The following is a 19,889-nucleotide window of genomic DNA, read 5'->3' as shown; positions in this document are numbered from 1 at the left end:
CACATAGAATGAAATTCCATTACATGCACAGCCGGGGATCGAACCTACGAACGGGATGGGGATGAGGGATGAGAGTCGCACCTCCTGTGTCACTTTATATGTAGCAAATCCTCCTCCAATATTAGCCATCTATCTCTATTTCTCTCTATGGTCTGAATGTTTCAAATTTTTGTAAATTCCATATTTAAATAAGAGATTCATTCAATATAAGTGAAAAATGGGAGCTGGTTAGTTAGTCCTTTTGATTATCAAATATTTTTTGATAATCAAAAGGACTTTTAAAAAATAAAACAAATCCTATCATAGACTATATTTAAAACAAAAACATGGCAGCTTAGTGGTGACAATTTTAAAATAATTTAAATAAATTAAACAATGGAATGATATTGTCTCTAGAACGCCTTTGTATCAGCTTCCAATCCTCCTTCTGGATTTAAGCAAAGCAAACTTTGCAATATTTCTCCAAAGTATTACCAATCTTCCATACCCTGTATTTCTTCCATACTTTCCTGAGGCTTCCTATTAACAGTGACATTTAGAGCCAGAAGTTGCTGCATAGGCAATCGGGGTGATAAGTTAACCATGCTCGCCCATTGACCAGCACAAAGCTCTGGGAACTTCAATTTCTTCAAGAAATGACCTTCTAAATACCACGGTGAGACGCAAGTGGGTGAATAATCCCAGATTTTCATTTCATTTAATCGTACCCATCTGAAAATAGGTACAATATATGGTATATGTTTTGTTCAGTTGCCACATGAAACGATGCAACATGGCTGCCTATGGACACCCATTTTAGTATTTGCGTTGCAAGCCTTTGAGGAAAGGGTTCATAATCACTCAGCAATAACTAGTGATATATTTTAAAACTACATGGGTTTCATATATACATGAGCAACACAATTTATCAGTTGTTTAAATAAATTCAACCCCTTATCTAATATACACAGAAAACCAATTGTGTAATTTTATTTTGTTTATGTATTATGGTTGGTCTTGTATCGTGTATTTACAAACACAAGGGTCCTTGAGGCTAACTAAGCTCATTGCAAAAGCACAGAAGCTTCCTGGGCACTTCGCACGCTTTACGGAGCGAACTCACTGCGCCGAGGATTTCTGCACGTTGTTACAATAATAATACTCGTAGTTACAATAACGGCGATGTTATTTATTACGTGTAATTAAAGGCAAAAATAACAGAACTGTCGTTACACTATATCGACTATTGAAACATTAAAACATCACATTATATTTGAAAAATTTTTGTTAGTTAAATTATTAATGTTTAATTTTTAATAATTTTACTAACTATGTAGGTTACAAAAGTGTAAATACTGTATATTGAGAGTTATGTTTACACGAATTAAATGTATCTTTATTAATTATATGGAACAAATATATCGGTTACGTTTAAACAAATCAAAAATTCACTTAATGTTTTATTTTCTGTGTTCATAATAGACCGATAAAAATATAAACACTTTCAATTAAAATTGTATGTGATGATGAAGACAGTACCTATATGAATATTGATACTGCGAAATCCCAAAAATGCGAAGAAATTTTCTATAAAACATAATAGAAATAATAATGAATATTCCAAGAATTACGCTTACTTACGCCGAAATATACAGAGCGTGACAGTCGCAGTGCCATGGGTTGTTTGACAATTTTACGTTAGCGAGTTTGGGCATATAGTCAAATGTACGTGACGGAAGCGAAGGGAGCATGTTAGTGTCCAAATATCTGAAATTATTTTTAAACATGACAATCTTCTTTACATATTATAAGATAGACAAATCGACTGGAAGCTTAACTAATATTAAGTCATTAAGTTAAGGATACTGTCGCCCATAGGCTCGCCTTTTTATTCGATTATAAAATTACTTAGTCGTTCTTACAGTGATCACAATAAAAAGATAGATAGTACATGCAATAAACTTAAAAGCGAAAATAATCAAAGAAATATGAACCAAAAGTTATAAGAAATGAATTACAAAGTAATTTTGTCTAACTTAGCTTCGATTTGAATGAATTGAAAGAAGTTTTTTTTTTTAATTTGTTTGATTATTATTATTAATTTTACTTCATAAAGTAAATATTAATTATACGTGTGCTCATGCAAAAATGTGCCCTTGTTATAAAAAAAAACATCTACCTATTGTTAGAGTGTATACAAAAAACTCACAATGTTGTAAGATTTTTAAGCATTGCAAATGTTTTGAAATGTATTTCATATATTTGATTCTCTGAAAATATTAATGACGTCATATTTCCCAGGCCGTGAAATGTGCTTTCATTCAAAAATTTCAGCTTGTTTCTGGATAAATCCAGTTTTTCTAGGCTTGAACAGTTTGCGAATGCGTTATCTGGTAACTCTGACATGAGATTATCTTTTAAATCTAAATTTCTCAAATAACCAAGATTTCGAAACTCCACTCCCGATATCTGAAAAAGAAACTTTGATATTGTATGATGACATCAACATTTCTAAGTATCTATCTTAAGGTTATTTATTTATTAATAAATTCTTATATTACAATATAAAAATTGAACATAATTAAATGAAAAGGTGGGCAACTGGCGGCCTTTCAAGCGGTTTCTCCCAGGCATTTTATTGTTATATATTTTATATGTTATTTTCTTTAAGCAAGTAAGTTAGTCATTATAATTTAATGACATCAGAATCTAATTAGTTGAAACCCGTTATTACTGGTGGTTAATTAGATTTGACAATGTTGCTAGATTTCTAATTAAACTATTAAATGGTTGATAATTATAATGAAATAAGCATTTTCATTATAATTTTTAAAAGTAATTTATCATTAAATAAATTAACTAAAAGCAAAATTAAGGTCTGTCATCATCTACTCAAAAAAATCTATAAATCATAATTTAACAGTTCATTACACTAATGGGAATTTAAAAGCATAATACTTACACTCATTATATTATTCTTTGAAAGATCCAAAAAAGTCAAGCTAAACAGATGGCTGAATAAATCGTTCGGTATGTATCGCAAATCATTTTTATCTAACAGCAATGTTTCCAGGCATGACAGGCTCTCAAATGCACTCTCCGTTATATTACTTATTTGATTATTCGACAGTTTTAACATTTGCAAACTCTTCAAATGAAATGTACCGTTTTGTATCTGTTGAATTTTATTATTTGACAGATCCAGTATTAACAACGAGCGCAAACCAACGAAACTGTCAGACGGTATATACACAATTTGATTGTTCGAAAGGTCTATTGTCTCTAGATATGTGTTGTTTGCGAATAACCGCTCTGGTAATGTGTACAAGAAATTATTAGATAAATCAACGTGGAATAGCTTTTTTGTGTGGCGAAAAGCCTCGCTGTCTATCTCCTCTAAGTAATTCCTTTGTAGGCGGCTGGAATGAAAGGATTTTCTTAGTAAATGGTAAATCACAGAAAAGTTCACTATGAAGTGTCGTATTTCAACACGACTTTGAACTTTCGTTTCTACTAACGGGATATTGAAGAAATACTGGATAATACGGGATATTGTAAAACTTTTTTTAGCGATTTTCTATTATGGTTTATTAAAACTTTTATTAATCAGTATACGGAATTTCACTTTAAGACATTAGAATCTTAATCGATCTAATTGTATTGTTTTAAATTAAATACTGATGTGTCTTTTCACATCACAGCGTAAACAAGTTAAGACAGAAAGAGATAAAAGAGTTGTTTAATTAAAAGTGCAATTAGACAGATTTTTTCGAGGATCATTTTTTGCTTCAATAATTTTATAATCGCTTTCAAAAACTATTACTGTTATATGCTCACTGTCAACATTAAATGTCTATAACGCATACTAAACACTGAGTAAAGAGAGGGGAAAGAGTATGTTCGAAATTCGACTATCGAGTGAGTGAGGAGATGGCTGCTGCCGTATGCGTGAGAGAAAGAAAAAACTACGCAGACTAGCACCGTAACGCGTTACGTAACGAAGTGGTTTACCCTCCCAGAAACATTATTACTTCAAAAACATGAGTAGTCTGGCCTCGGTCAGCATGCGACTCTCTTCTGTGAGGTCATAGGTTTGAACATCGGCTGTGAACCAATAGAATTTCTCTGTACGCATCGTGATGAAACCAGCGTGATTTAGAACCAAAATGTCTACGGCGTGTGTTTTAAAGGCATAAGAAAAGCAAATGATAACGAAACAAATACATAAATCTGAGGCCAAGACCATAAAAGTTGATAACGGCACTTTCTTTTCTTTCTTCTTTTCATCTTAATAAAAACAGGTTGTAATAATATTTTTAACTTAAAGCTTAGGTCGAGGATTCATTATTCACAAAATCTTATCACAGCCAGACCTTAATTTCACTGGCATTTAACGTGGTTACAACTTACACAGTACAATGTTGACATTCTGATACTTTATTGAATAATATAATCCTGATTTAATAATATTTAAAAAAAAAACACCACCATTCGTAAATATTTTAAACATAAATATTCAAATTTACATCCTTCAGAACATTTTGAAATGAGGAAAATATATTTGATAAATGCAACTACTGTATTTGTGAAATGCGATGATGGATACCTTTCATATATTTATTTTCTTTGTAGGCAGGAAATAGTTAATAATTCACAGTAAGTAAAACAAATTATAAAAATTCTAATTCCAAAAAAAAAATATAAAAAAAAAAACGATTAGCCTCCCTTAACAATCACTTTGTCCCCCTCACATTGGGAAACACTGTAGAATTGGCCATCTGTATAATAATATATAAATAAAATAAGACTAAAATAAAATATCTTTATCTCATCATTCTGAAAACGACAAAATCATGAAGCCGGTGCTGACGTTTTTGTGTTTACACACTCTATTTTACCTCGTTATTTACTGTATCACGTATACAGTATACGAGATACTTAACAAGATACAGAGATACTTACAGTATTCTTAAATTGACAAGAGATTCGAAAAGTCCTGACGGCAAGTACTCCACATGATTGTCAAACATATCCAGCTCAGATAGTGTTCGCATACCTTTGAAAGTTGACTTGTGTAATGTACGCAGCTTATTCGTCCCTAAGTCACTGAAAATATAAAGAACTTATGAAAAACAAAAGCAAACTATAGTTTATATATTATAGATAATACATTAAACTTTGTATAAGAATAGCAATACAGCCAAGAAATGTTGCCAGCATTAAAAGTACACTGCAAGAGCGAACTTTTTAAATTTATTTTATTGTTTCATTTTTACAACATACGGAATTTATTGTTTGGATAGACTATTTGAATAATAATTAGATTAACACTTTAATATGTGTATTTTTCATATGTTTCACTTAAAAAATTGCGTGCATACAGATACAAAAATTTCCACAACCGACATTCAAACTACCTCAGAGTTAAAAGTGTAACATTAGTTTTTTAAATAAAACATGCAACATTTATTCCATACAAATGAATATAATACATATGTACAATAATTCTAAAAATCAGTCGCAAACAATAAATTAACACAATAAATTCTCTTACAATATTCCGTGATTAAGAATCCATTACTGGGCTTATACAAAACAAATGAAGGTCTCGTTTTTACATTTATATCGCTTCTATATATTGATGAAAAATAAATTAATTTAAATGCACCAATACTGTTTCTTTCATCGCAGCATAAACACAATTTGATGCATACATGGGACTTTATTTTTGTATTATGGAAGAATATATATTTATTTAGACTTCGTTGCCAAATAAATTTCAAGAATGGAGCTTTCGAGAAATCTCTTCCAGGCTACTGTCAGGAACAGTATATTTTTCAATGTTACAGAAGGCAATGCTCGTTTGCATCCACATCATGTGATCTCATCTGATGTTAAAGTAACACCGTCGTCCATAGACACTCACATTGTCACAAGGCTTGCAAGTGTGTTGCCGGCCTTTTTAGGAATAGAACGCACTTTTCTTGAAGGACCCTAAGTCGAAGTTATTTATTAATACTTAATATAAGATTCTCAAATTAAAGTGTAAAATCTGTATCATATTAAGTATCCGTGGATTTAGGTTTAAATACTTTATTTCTCAAAACAGACAAAAATGTCACTTACATAAGAATAATATCTAAGATTAACACAACATTGTAGTCTTTCTTAAAATAATCACAATAAAAAGATATCCGTCCATGGAATAAAAGTAAAAGTACCCAAAGAAGTATGTATTAAAAGTAATTATAAGAAATTGATTTAAAAGTAATTTTGTGTAACATATTCACTTAACTTCAATGTGATTGAATTGTAAGAATTATATTTTTTTATATTTGTTGGTAGTTTATAAGACATCTGTGCGCCTTCGTAGGTAAATATTTTTTTGCCATAGTTCGTACGATTTTTAGGTAATACGACATTACCTAAAAACCGAACCGTATTCGTTCGACACATACTTCTATGAGTCACACGTTGCGTTATAATAGATAATATCAAGAATCGAATACGTACATGGTATAAATATCGATAGGCACTATCAAATCCGCCGTCAGAGCTGTTAATCCGGACCTCCAACAGTTTAATGATCTATGAACTGCATCGCATCTGCAAACACTCTTAGAGCATTGACGCCATCGAGACTGCGCTAAGCTAATCGTCCATGCTGAAAACACAACATTCTGTTATTTTTTTATGTTATTAATTTATGAAAAACAATTGAAATATAACGAATAGTAATCATAACAATGAAATAGACAGTATTTTCACAAAAACAAATTTATAAAGTTTGGTCCCTGTAACAATGACAACTGGCAGCATTTTCTCGCTGTATTGCGATACTTTTACGAAAAAAAACCTAAACCTTTAAACTTAAATAAAATTTTGTATATAATACATAAGACACAATATCACTACTATACTATACTACTATTTTAAATCAGTTTGTGAACATATATAGATCTTTAGGTAATATAAAAGCCGTTCATTTATTTAACGATCCCAAGCAACATCTAAGGTCACGGTGGATTCCTGTCGTACCTTTACAGATTCAGGATTAAACAAAGTGCTGCCTGTCCTTGTTGCGATGCGGACGAGGAGACGGTGTTACATGTTCTGACCGAGTGTCCAATGGATACGACAGTTTTAACACTGAGCAAGCTATGGGCATAAAAGTAACGGAGACAAATTTAGCGGAAATAATGTTCAACGTCAAATTGAGGGGCATATTTTTGGGATTCGCCGTAGTGGTTATACAAAGGGTGGTTAAAAGGCAGTAGAGTATTAACATCGGAGTTACCAATACGACTTATGTAAGATACATAATGCCTCCGACGACTACATAGTCGGAGAATTGTTTAGAAAATACATATTTAAAAAAAAAAGCAACATCTATACCTGTCCTATGTTGGATCGGATAACATGATGGTGCAACAGTTGATTAATTATAAGATTGTGTTTAATATAATTTCTTATGTCAATTTTATGTACTTGACATAAGATCATTAATGTGTCAAATGGAAGGACTAGCTCTCGCAACACAGGGAATCGTATTGTGGGTCAACATGTATGTATAGTCTACTTTCTGTTAGACTATACATACATGTTATTTTATCCAAAAATATAATTAATCAGTGCAAACTTTTTTAAGTCTTGGATTTCTGTATCTTTTTATAGTCATTAAAATTATTCTCATAATCATTTGTCAATCATGTTGACACACGCCGTCGATTTTGGTGTATCTGAAGTTTACTCACATACATAGAAAGAAAGTCCATTGGTGGACAGACGGAAATTGAACCTATGACGCTGGAGGGATGAGATTCGCACACTGAAGCCACTGAGCCAACTCTCTTTTTTTAAATTTAAGAAAGAATTTCTTTCTTTACTTTTGTTTCGTATACAAATGTTAAAGATTGTATGTAACGCAATTTGGCATTTATACAAGTCGCCGTTGGTTTTGGCTCAGACAATTGGGTGTCTCTAATAACTTGATAAGCTAGATTGAATCTTTTAATAAGATAAGATAGAGTTGCTTGGCAAACAAAATAAGTCTGATATACCAAATTGCAGTATATATTATATTTCTCTTGCCTTGTTCTATAAAAAAAAACTAAAGAATAGTGTCTCGTGTGATAATTGACACATGAGTCACTATTCTTTAGTTTTTTAATCGGAGTTTTAGCGCTAAGTTCGTACTTAGCGCTAAAACTCCAATTTTAACACTTTTCTTCTATTTATTAATTTAAGTAGTAATTATTATTACTTTATCACAATTCATTTAAAAGTATACAATATTTTTTATCAAAAAGAACTTTATTGAGATAAGTGTTTTATAAAGAGACCAACCTGGCGTGTCTCAAACTTTTACAAAAGATTTTTTGATTGAAATCTTTTCAAAGTTTCTTTTGCTAATTACGAATAAAAGAGATTAAAATGAGGTTATATTTAAATGAATTATATAGAAGCAGTTATAGTTAGTTTATGCTTGATTAAATTACTGACTATTGTAACAACTGCCAGATTCATCTAATATTATTTTTTCAAACAAGGACAACAACCTATATTCATTTATTTTAAATTTATTTGTACAGCTTTATATCTTACTTACGTATACTTTTTTTATTTACACTTACTTAGTATTCTTAAAACATATGAAGTCTTACAAGCCTTCAATAGGGTATAAATGTGTCCTACATACATCTTTTAAATCACAGGCTTTATGAACCGGATAGACCTATTTAATTTTTGAAACTAAGCCGTCCAGTTATCCAATGATATTTTCCATAAGTGTGTATTAAATATTATTAAACAGGCAACTTCAAACATTTGAAAAGAATGGAGCGGTTAAGATCATTACTGATAACATTTAAAAGACAAAAAATCTAGTTAGAATTGGATTGGAGCGCGTCCAATATATGCGTTTCTGGGAACTTGTATGTCCATGATAAAGATGGAAAAATTTAATAATATAAAATGAACCTGGTTGTTCAATAGCTCTCAAGCGTCGATCCAGCTGTCGCCATTTCAAATCTTCAGCACATGCTACAGTAGTCTCAGCCGATTTGCCTCTCTTCGTCAACATTTGGAGCACTTCGCAAGCTGTGAGAGAGCATTGTGCTTCTATCTGTAAAACTGATCATTTTTATTTAATTATGTATCTATAGCTGCACCATCAAACAAACAAAAAATAGGAAAAGGAAAGAATGCATTACCAATGTGTGGCCTCGATAATAATTGGAGCATGCAAAATCATAATGATTATATTTTTTACATTATTTATCGTTATTAGTAATTATCACTATCGAATATAATTCATTAGTTCACACAAAATATTACTAGAGGATTACAAAATAAATTATCTTTCAATTATCAAGCAAAAGAACAAGTGATAAAAAATTGCCTTCCTCTAAACTGATGAGGAAACGAAAAAAATGGGCAATTATAGGCAGTTCTGTTTCTTAACAGATAAATTTATTTTTATTAACATTATAAACTACATATACTAAAAAAATCCCAATTTCTTTAATTTTTTTAAATAAATCTCAATTTCATTTCTAAAATAAAATATTTGGATTATCGTCCTTAGTTCCTATCGCGATTGTGGTATTCCTTTGTTTTGACTTATACCGCCCAATCCCAACTACTTAACTTAGATTTATTTCCACCACACAAATGTACTATATTTAAAATAATATTATATATATATATATATATTTATTTATTTATTGATGCTGACGTAGTATATAAAACAATATAACCAAAATGGAAATGGGCTGGACATACTATAAGAGGAGCAGATAAATGGAGAAAAATTGTAACACTATGGCAACCAAGAGGCCATAAAAGAAACCGAGGTAGGCAATTTTAAACGTAGGCCGACGAAATTGTAGAAATGGCTGGAAAGAACTGGACGAGATTGTTATACAATAAGGAAAAATCGAGGAAAATGGGGGAGGCCTTTGTCCGTGGGCACACAGAATCAGTTATCCTAGATTAACAAAAACAATAGCTATAATGTATGTTTTGTATTCTGATATAAGACTATAAAAAATAAATATTTATTGTAATTGAACCGATACATATAAAATACGTTACATATAACTCCTTTTAAGATATACAACGTCGTAGAATATTTGTGGCGCCATACCAGTGTTTCTTAAAAGCCGCTTGCATTATTCACAGACATGGTTTAGTTCTTTTAAATTATCTCATTGTTCTCACGGCGTCGAGAACTTGATACCATTAACGTGACAATGACGCATGCTTAGATGAGCATCAAATATTTCTTTTTTAAAGAATTATTAATTAAACCTTATAATAATAATAATAAAGCCTTTATTGTTGTAAAAAGTTCTACACAGAGTAGTTTCGTGTGCCTAAAATTAATTTACTTATGACTACTATCTAAAAAACATTTTGACTATTAACTAGAGCTTAACTAATATACTAAGAGTTTTAATATCTATTGATTATTATCGGCAAACTGTAGTTCGGTTACAACTTGTCTTCCGATAATTAAACCTTATTTTTTTTTAATATACGCTGACCGACGCTCAGCACACTGATTTTATTTATATTTTACATTTAGGTACAAAAACAGAAAAAAGATTGATTACATACAAACAGTTATTACACACTACACTACATTTGAAAATCTGGTATCCAATTATATCTGTACACAGCATTTTACACTAAATATCAACCAATCAACATACACAGATTAAACTGAATTACAAAAAAATATATATAAATATATTAATAAATTTTTTTTATAGAACAGGGGGCAAACGGGCAGGAGGCTCACCTGATGCTAAGTGATACCGCCGCCCATGGACACTCGTAATGCCAGAGGGCTCGCGAGTGCGTTGCCGGCCTTTTAAGAATTGGTACGCTCTTTTCTTGAAGGACCCTAAGTCGAATTGGTTCAAATTAGTATTTAAGGTTGCAAGTATTCACATGACATACATTGGTAAAAGAACAAAAATACGTCATTTTTATTGTGACAAACACGTCATATAGACAAACAGGACATACACGAAGCTATATTACAAATTATAAACAAAACGATTACGAAAACGAAAACCTTCAGAATTAAAAAAAAACCCTGTTTTGTGATTAATTGTTCCTTTTAATAGGTGAGCCTCCTGTGCCTGACTCTCAGTAGACTAGTTTTGACTACGGCATGCCAATTTCCTCACTTTGCTTTTCTTCCCTGTAGGAGTAGCAAGTGATAAGCGCAAATAGACAGAAACTGCATTAGTGTGCGCTGAATGTCGAATCTACGACCTTACATATCAGAGTCGTATGCTTTTATGGTAGATTAAAATGATTTTCTTTAATATACTTTAAGTCTAGTTGTGAAGCTGTATCAGCTGCTTCCGATTTTCCAATTTTCATACATGCTGACCAACTTCATTATTTTAGCAGAATTGAAATTCAAAATTTCTACGTACGCCGTTGATAAGGCAAAAATTACTTTCGTCTAGTGAATTTAGTCGAATTACCTAGTTTCATTTAAATATCGAACAAGTGGAAATAAAATATTAAAGATCTTAGCATAAGCGGAAAGCGATATTGTGTTTAACTTGGTACATATTAAACCCGTATCTTAAAATTTAAATAAATATTAATAAAAAATTTAAGTTCAGTAACAAATTAGCTGAACAACTGTGTTTTATAATGTCAAGTTAATCTGACGACAAATGACGCTAAATTAAAAGAAACATTACAATTGAAGGTATAAAAATAGGTACAGAAATACATAATTTAATAAATAGTGTACATATACAAAACAAAATTGCAAATACTTTCATTCTAACAATGTGTAACGCTGCAAGTTTCGGTGATACTATAAAATTTTATCTTACTAAGAATACCAAAGTAATTTAGAATTTTTACTGCATATTACAAATTCAGTATAGAATTGTTTAACCCAGTGTTTCCCGACGTGGGGCCCACGCCCCACACGGGGCAATTTGATTGTTAGAAGCCCCGTCCTAACAATTATAATTTCAATTCAAACAAAATTTGGAAGTTTGAATATCAGGTTTTCATAGTGTTTTGAAAAATTACGTATTTCGTTCGTCCTAGAACCCATCGTTTAAGTTTCTTTTATCATTAACTCTTTAAACATTAAAAAATATATATTACAAAGGTGCCATAACAATTTGAAAACCTTTAACAGAATTTGGAAATTGACAGACATTTGTTATTTTATTACAAAACAAATACTTATAATGTATATATTAATTAATGCCAAATTTAAAATTAGACTAATTAAATTAGTGTACTCTTTGTACTTACGCTAAAAGCTATTTCACATTTAAACCTTTCTTAAAGAGTAAAGGTACTCAAGAGATAGTCTAGAGCCAAAACTAATTTAAATTAATAAGAAAATGATCCAGCTATTTGGTCTTAATTAAAAGACTCGTACCTGTCTTCTGAAGTGCTCTAAAAAAGTGATTTTGCTTTGCATATTCTAATTTCAGATTTGTTTTTATCAAGCATTTTATTTATTTTAATACATTTTCAGTTTATTATTAAAGTCGTTTAAAAGAAGTGGTAAATTGGTTTAAAAATTTGATAAACTTGATTTGTGACGGTAACTTGGTCTATACCCTAGTGTTAATCTAGTTATTAAATATATTTGATATAGACACCCAGGGTTATAACATCGTATACTAAAAATATTAAATTATTTCGATACTATTATTCTTTAACTCACTTCAACGTAGAAATGGAAGTTGGGAGTCAGTTAAGCAGTGGTTTTATCGAAGCTTTTTTTTTTAAATAGAACTGGGTGCAAACGGGCAGCAGGCTCACCTGATGTTTAGTGATAATCCCAGTGACAAGCCCATGGACACTCTCAATGCGAGTGCGTTGCTGGCCTTTTAAGAATTGGTACGTTCTTTTCTTGAATTCAATAAAAGAAATAGCCTTGAAGTTTTCTCACTACGCAAGGAAGCGACCTTATGTCAAAATCAATCATTGATTGAGTGAATGAGAGTGAATAATTTGATACGTCGATCATTCAGATTGGTCCAAGGATGGCGGAGCTATGTCTGAACAAAATTACGTAAAAAATGGTCGGTCAATCACTTGTCCAATCACCATTTTCTGTGAATATATATATTCCTATACATGCCCAATTAAATTAAAAACAAACAGGTTCTCTCATCTTTTGGCAAAACCGCAACTATGAAATTGTTTCTTCAGTAGAAAGACTGCAGCATGAAATTCATGAAATGAAATTCTCATTTGGCAGACTATTCTCAGAATATTATAAAAACTTTAAAGAGGATAAATTTGATGCAATAATTTATATGTTGCTTTTAAAATGGCGTATATGTAAGCAACAATCGATTTTAAATTATTGTGCTCATACTACAATAATAATTATGACCAATCTGGGATTTGATTGCTTGCCTCCAAAGTTTGAGGTAAATTTATATCTAATGTATAAAAAGGTATAAAAACAGTATTTTGAAGATATATTTCTTATAGCGCGTTAGGGAAAATGATGAGAGTAATATTTATGCCGTCACAAAAAACCGACACCCTAAAGTGAGCAATAGTCAACATTAAAATTTTTCTATTGTAACTTTTTTATAAACAGTAGAATGAGGCTGATGAATAAAAATTTTGAAAAAAAATTTATCTGGCTACACCAGCTAAGTATAAGTTCTAACGCGTGTACATAAATACACACACGTTTTTAATTTTCTCTGTTTGTTGTAATGTTTTCTATGGGTTTATAAGAAAATTGTTCTAGGGTGCAAGGTATCAAAGTTAGCCCCTTGGTGTTTTGAGTAGTATTCCTTTATTTATAATATTTAAGCTATAAAAAAAATGATATCAGCCTAAATGTAGTTGTGACAAAATGAAACCTCTACAAATCTTGTCTGAGTTAGCAAAATACCTTCGGCTGTCAATACCGATTTATTAGGATCCTTTTGATAAAATAGGGTTCAATGTTTGAACACTACACTGTCAAACATAAAATCAAGGAGTTGACGATCATAACTTTTCTATTTCCAAAACTTTATATACACGAACAAATTACCACAAATATTTATATGGATTGCTCTTGTAAATCATCTATGAAATTACATCTAATAGTAGATAACTTAATGGTACGATAGTTATTATTTAACGATTGATATAAGGACAGTGATCAATTGGAATTTAAAGTATTTTATCTTGACTAAATATTACGTTACCTTCCTAATAAGCGATTCTGTCTGCGTTCTAACTATTTCGTGAACTTCGTGTAATTTTCAAATCGACTTCGTAGTGAATTTGAAATTTTGTGTTTATTTAAACATAGTTCCTCCGTCCCGAGATCTTGATCGAGATGTCAATTGATTCGGGTTAATAAATATTATTTTACTATGTTTGGTGTATTTTGAGATTATTTCAAATGAATTAATTGATTGTAGTATCCTTGCATTACAGTCTGTTTGTGAATTATAAGGTTAAAATTATAATAATGATAATGAATTAGTTTATTAGAAAAGATTGGTTTAAAATGTCAACACGTTATCTGGAAAAAATCGTAATATTTTATTTTATCATTATGACATATTTAGTTCCTATCACAATCTGTTCTTTTCTGCATAATATTACTTTTACAAAATAATGTCGATGTTTCACATCTGCCAGGCGTCCCGTAACAGCTCATATTTTTTTCTTTCTTTATTTCATAATATATTGTACATATCCGAAAAGTGAGGTTTTATTAAATTAACCTTTAAATATAATATAAATATTTATAATACAAAAATTACATATTTAACCGTAAATAATTAATAAAAAATGTACCTTTTATTATTAATTGTATCACAATGGTGTAGTGGAGATTCATATCCGGTGGCCCTCAATGTCAACAGGCACCAGTTCTTCTGACCATTGGTTACTAAGGCCGGCTAAAGTTAGACGATTTGTTTAACCGAATGAGGCTGGCATTATGCTATACGGTGTCATTTGGAAACTTTTATTTTCATTTGCGAAATCTAAATTTCATACCTTCTCACAGGATGACAAATCTAATAGAAATTAAATGGAAACGAGAAATTTCTGAGGTAACGGAAATGGTGTACTTATTTGAACTTTCAGTTCTTTCTTTAAAATAATAGGTATTAATTGTAATTTGTTTAAAGTTTCATTTCAGTTTGTCTATTAAAGTACTTATATTTCCTGTTTCAAATAGTTAGTTTCCTTGATATAATATAATATCCTCTACAATATATTAATTAATCAAAGTTTTTTGTTTTTGCTTTGCTATTTTGGTACTGGATTTGTCTACGTGTTTTTATAATATGAATGTGTGTTAGATTTAAGATTACTAATAAATAAACTACTCGGAAGAACGAACATTATATCGAAAATGTGTAGTATCTAAAGAAAATTCTCTATCTCGCATCTAGTTTATTTGAATTGCTAAAAAACAAAACTGTGGTATGGATTAGCGATAATTAGAGATTTTGTAACAATACAAGAAATACTAAAAAAATGATCATGAAACAGAAATCTGAGGCCAAGACCTAAAGAGGTGGTAGCGCCACGGATTTATTTATTTTACAAGAAATACTATGTCTGGTGGTATACGTGTTAAATGAGTCACAGAAGTATATTCAGATGCATTACTTTCAATTGTTTACATTTCCTGGGCCATAGATTTCTGTATTTATTTCGTGATAATTTTGTTCTAATAGGCAAGAAGGTTAGCAAGTAGGTGCCTGATACCGTCGACTTTTTGGGTCTAAGACGTATTCAGTCTCCGTACGACTGAGTATTAAAAATATATTACATACATTCACAATTAATAAAATAATAAACTTACAAAATATTTGACTGCGTGACTAAAAAGATTTTATACATATATACGTAAGAATATAGGCCAGCGGTTTTAGAAAAATCGCCAACTATGAAGGAAAAATATTTGCTAAAAAGTCACAAAGACGACGCCAAATGGGATGGGAGGACACAATAAACAACCTTAAAATGTATATTTTTATATGGGTATAATTGAGGAAGTATGAAAAGAATCCGTTTTTAATAACGCCAGAATTCTCGACGCATTTCCTTTTGAAATTAATTTCTAAAGCAAAGATCAATGTTAATAGAAATATTCAATTTAATATATGGGTATCTCAACACTCTTTGTTGCAACAAAGCAAAGTTAGATCTTTCAATGTATAAGGGATTAATTTGTATAATTTAATACCGTATATAAATAAAATTATAAAGACTGCATTGAAATAATGCATTGAATTCATTATTACTTTTTTTTATATGTGCTGTGGTGATGGGTGGGGCACATTAGAAGAGTAACAGAAAATTGAAAAGGAAGATAATTTATAACGTGTAACAGGCCAAGTTTTTTTTTATAGAACAGGGGGCAAACAGGTAGGAGGCTCACCTTATGTTTAGTGATACCACCGCCCATGGACACTCTCAATGCCAGAGGGCTCATCAAATTGGTACGCTCTTTATAAGATAGAAATAAATATTAAATGTAAATTATAAAAATAATAATAAAAAGTCTTTATTATTTTTATGGAGCAAACAAATAGATTGCCTGTTTCTTTTTGAGTTTGTATGAAGCGTTCTACGATTTTATTACAATTGTATAATTATCCAGTTAACTGAATTACTTGTGTCCGCTCATCGAGGTTCCGACTTTAATTATACCTGGCTATTTCAAATTATTTGACACTCATCAATACATAGCCTTTAGAGTTGAAGGTCCATTAGTCCTTGTTCTAAAATTAAATGAATTACGTACGTTACGTAATTATGTACGTTTATTTTGTAATATAAGATCATCATGGTATCACTTATCCACGTCATTAAATTCAAGCCTGTTGGCATCCCTACTCATCGGCAAAGAAGACAGAGGGTGTTGGCCGAGAGAAGAAGCTCGGTACTCTTTCAAAAAAAGGCGTCATCAAACAATACTACAATTTTTAAAACAAATATAGCAAATTCATTAGAAGTAGCCTAACAAGTTCATATTCGCAGCATCATTGGTATTCAAGATCAAGAAGCAATTATGCAAATGAGATTTTACATTTTGAAAATTATTATTTCAGATACAAACTCAAATTAATGGGCTACATAATATATCGCTGCGTGTTTCACAAATTATACTAATTTTAAATTTAGTATAAATTTATTCTAATAACATAAACAAAATTCAATTCGATTAAAACAAACAGGTAGCCATCAAGGACCAAATCAAGAAAGTTTAAACTTCTAATTGAACCTATCGTAAAGTCATAGAATATTTAATGATATTCGTCATTAATCAACTCTTGAGTACAGAAACTGAACAGTCAAAGCCAGTAGAATGCCTTCAACAATTTCCAAGTAGCAATTAGATTCAGGCTTTTAATTATTTATTTAATTTAACAACAAAGTAGAAGGCAATTGTATAATTCTCTGAAATACTATATTATTAAAAGACTGTTTAAACTGAATCCATTTTGACTGTCAAAGGCTTTTAATAATTGGCTCCAGACAATTAAGTGAATCACATATTATGTTATCAATCTTCAAGATATACGGACCCTAATCAATACGAAGTGGCAATTTGGTAGATGGGAGGACGATTTCGAGTTGTTTAAGGATTTAGTAAGCACAGGAAAGATGGAAGTAGCGGGTGACACATCAAAGGGCTGAGAGCTGGAAACAGAGTTTGGTGCCAAAGTAAGTTTTGTTAACAGATTTTTCTTAGTTTTATACGATTATCTATCGTCCGAATGCCCCGAGAGTACAGCCAAACGTAGTTAACTGATGAGTACATTGCATTCATTTAACATTTTTTTCATAGCAATTAACATTTGATTATTTCGCATATATTCTATTGTTGTATGCGAATGGTGGATATAGAGTAAAAATAAAATCCTCTATTACTTACAGCACCCCGATGATCCAGGAACTATACAGTGTGGTTGTATTTTTATTAAAACAGGGATTTGTTTAATTTGTATGTCTCCTACATTCGAGTATGTTGTTTATTACGCCCTGTATTATTTAATCGGCTTAAATATGGCTGTTAAGTATATGATAGCTATGAATGATGTTACAATCTCCTCCACTAGGCTAGTTTGTAGATGTACAATTGTAGATATAGTAAAAGGTCACGCCTTTAAAAATTTCAGTCGGGACTTGAAATTGTGACAAATAAATGCGATTTCTCAAAATTACACAGTATAGTTTATATATTTTTGTAAAGATAAAAAAATCCTTCAATTTTGGTGAAATAAATATGTTTAATGACTTTTATCAATTTATGTTCGAAAAAATTTAGGGTAAATAGGCTTTACACATAATATATTTTTTTAAACTAAGCGATGCTGAAAACGTGTGCCAATAACCTATGGGTTTGCCAGCAATAAGCTGACTGGCTCCCGGTCTATTTATTCATTTTGATATGACCGATCGTAAAAATTGAAATTACTCATAAAATATTGACTAAAATTGCAGTTAATCTAAAATAAATCTAAAATAAATAAAAGTCTAATATTGATTTATTATCCACAACAAAACCACAAAGGCACTTGCTTTCTCACTGTCAATCTAACAACAGACCATTGACCGGGCACAAAGCCGAGCAATACATCAGTTTGATGACACTTGAAACAAATATACGGTTTTGGTAAATGTACGTGCGGTTTTCTCACGTTCAATATCCTTTAGCTATGGTATGGTTGTGACACAAGTGCGATGTTCTCGCTATATCATAATTCTAAGACACCATTGAGATGGACTGACAAGGACATCTTTATGTGTACTAGGTACGGTGAAGGTTCAAACATTAAAGTATTGAGGTCATTCACCCTCGCCTGATATTTGAATAGTGTCTGCTTGAGTTCGTAATCTACCCTTATCTATATCCTAAATATCAATAGGAATTGTGACTAGTTTTCATATCAATCTTGCAAACTCTAACAAACAAAATATCTTTATTCATATAGGTAAACAAGTACACTTATAAACGTCAAAAAATTAAATAAATTGTGAATGTACATTTACTGCCAGTTCTCAAATCAAGAGCGTAGAACGGAAGAGAAGAACTGGCGGAATTGTTGGTGAAGTGATATTTTCAATGCAAAGGGCTCAAATTCACCAGCGGTTAGTACTGAGAGAAAAGGGATAATAATAACTAGGTAAACATAGTATGCCACGCAATCCCTTACTGCTAAGTTACTAATTAGTTTAGTGCCAATATTAAAGTTAGACTGTTAAGATATTGCGCAGTTCCGGTTTGTTCGACATAATAGCACAGGTGAATTTTGTTGCAACTGTTTAGAACTAAAGAAAAATATATATTTCTAAGAGCTAGAACTAAATGTAGTTAATTTTTAGGTATTATATGTAAAACTGCACTCTCTCAGGGACCAAATTTGTTTTTATTTTCTATTTATTGATTTTTAAATAAATAAATACTTTGTTAAATTAAGATTTCATTATAGTTAAATTAAAATAAATTATTATATGTAAAAGATTCGTTATCTTTTATTTCCAAAAACTGACTAATTACCTATGGTGCATACATTTTTCTCGTATTGTTTCTATATAATATGGACTCAGCTAATACTGTATTTTAATCAAACGTAATTGATAGAATTTATTTAAAATAAGAATAATTTTCAAAGCTTCCTATAGTAACATGAGTGGGAGTTGAACAATTGCAAATTATTAGTCACTATTTACCAAAATTTTCGTGTTTTGAATTATGCCATTACTAAAGGTATATTCAGTAGGTACTTTTTCCATTTAATACCAGTGATACGTAGCTACTGCAATATGTATTATTCCGATTACAACCTTTTTGGAAATACAAAGTTTGGTAGAAGATAAGTTATATACTAATATGGCCTGCTGAAATATTTGCTTCATGTAAG

At 30.8% G+C, this 19,889-nt stretch overlaps 1 protein-coding gene across 1 annotated transcript; it reads right to left on the bottom strand.

Moving 5' to 3' along the window:
• Window positions 1-335: 335 nt before the first annotated feature.
• On the bottom strand, window positions 336-14,880 carry LOC110994690 (carboxypeptidase N subunit 2-like). The gene is made up of 8 exons (XM_022261486.2): window positions 14,800-14,880; window positions 8,959-9,111; window positions 6,493-6,643; window positions 4,942-5,085; window positions 2,942-3,398; window positions 2,189-2,448; window positions 1,621-1,746; window positions 336-711 (listed from the first exon to the last, which is right to left on the bottom strand). Exons 1-8 carry the CDS (start codon window positions 14,840-14,842, stop codon window positions 471-473), a joined length of 1,575 nt encoding a protein of 524 aa, XP_022117178.2. The 5' UTR covers window positions 14,843-14,880; the 3' UTR covers window positions 336-470.
• Window positions 14,881-19,889: the final 5,009 nt, after the last annotated feature.

This window comes from Pieris rapae, chromosome 12 (genome assembly GCF_905147795.1).
Source record: "Pieris rapae chromosome 12, ilPieRapa1.1, whole genome shotgun sequence".
Lineage (NCBI taxonomy): Eukaryota > Metazoa > Arthropoda > Insecta > Lepidoptera > Pieridae > Pieris > Pieris rapae.
This window is presented reverse-complemented; position numbering and strand designations above follow the sequence as displayed.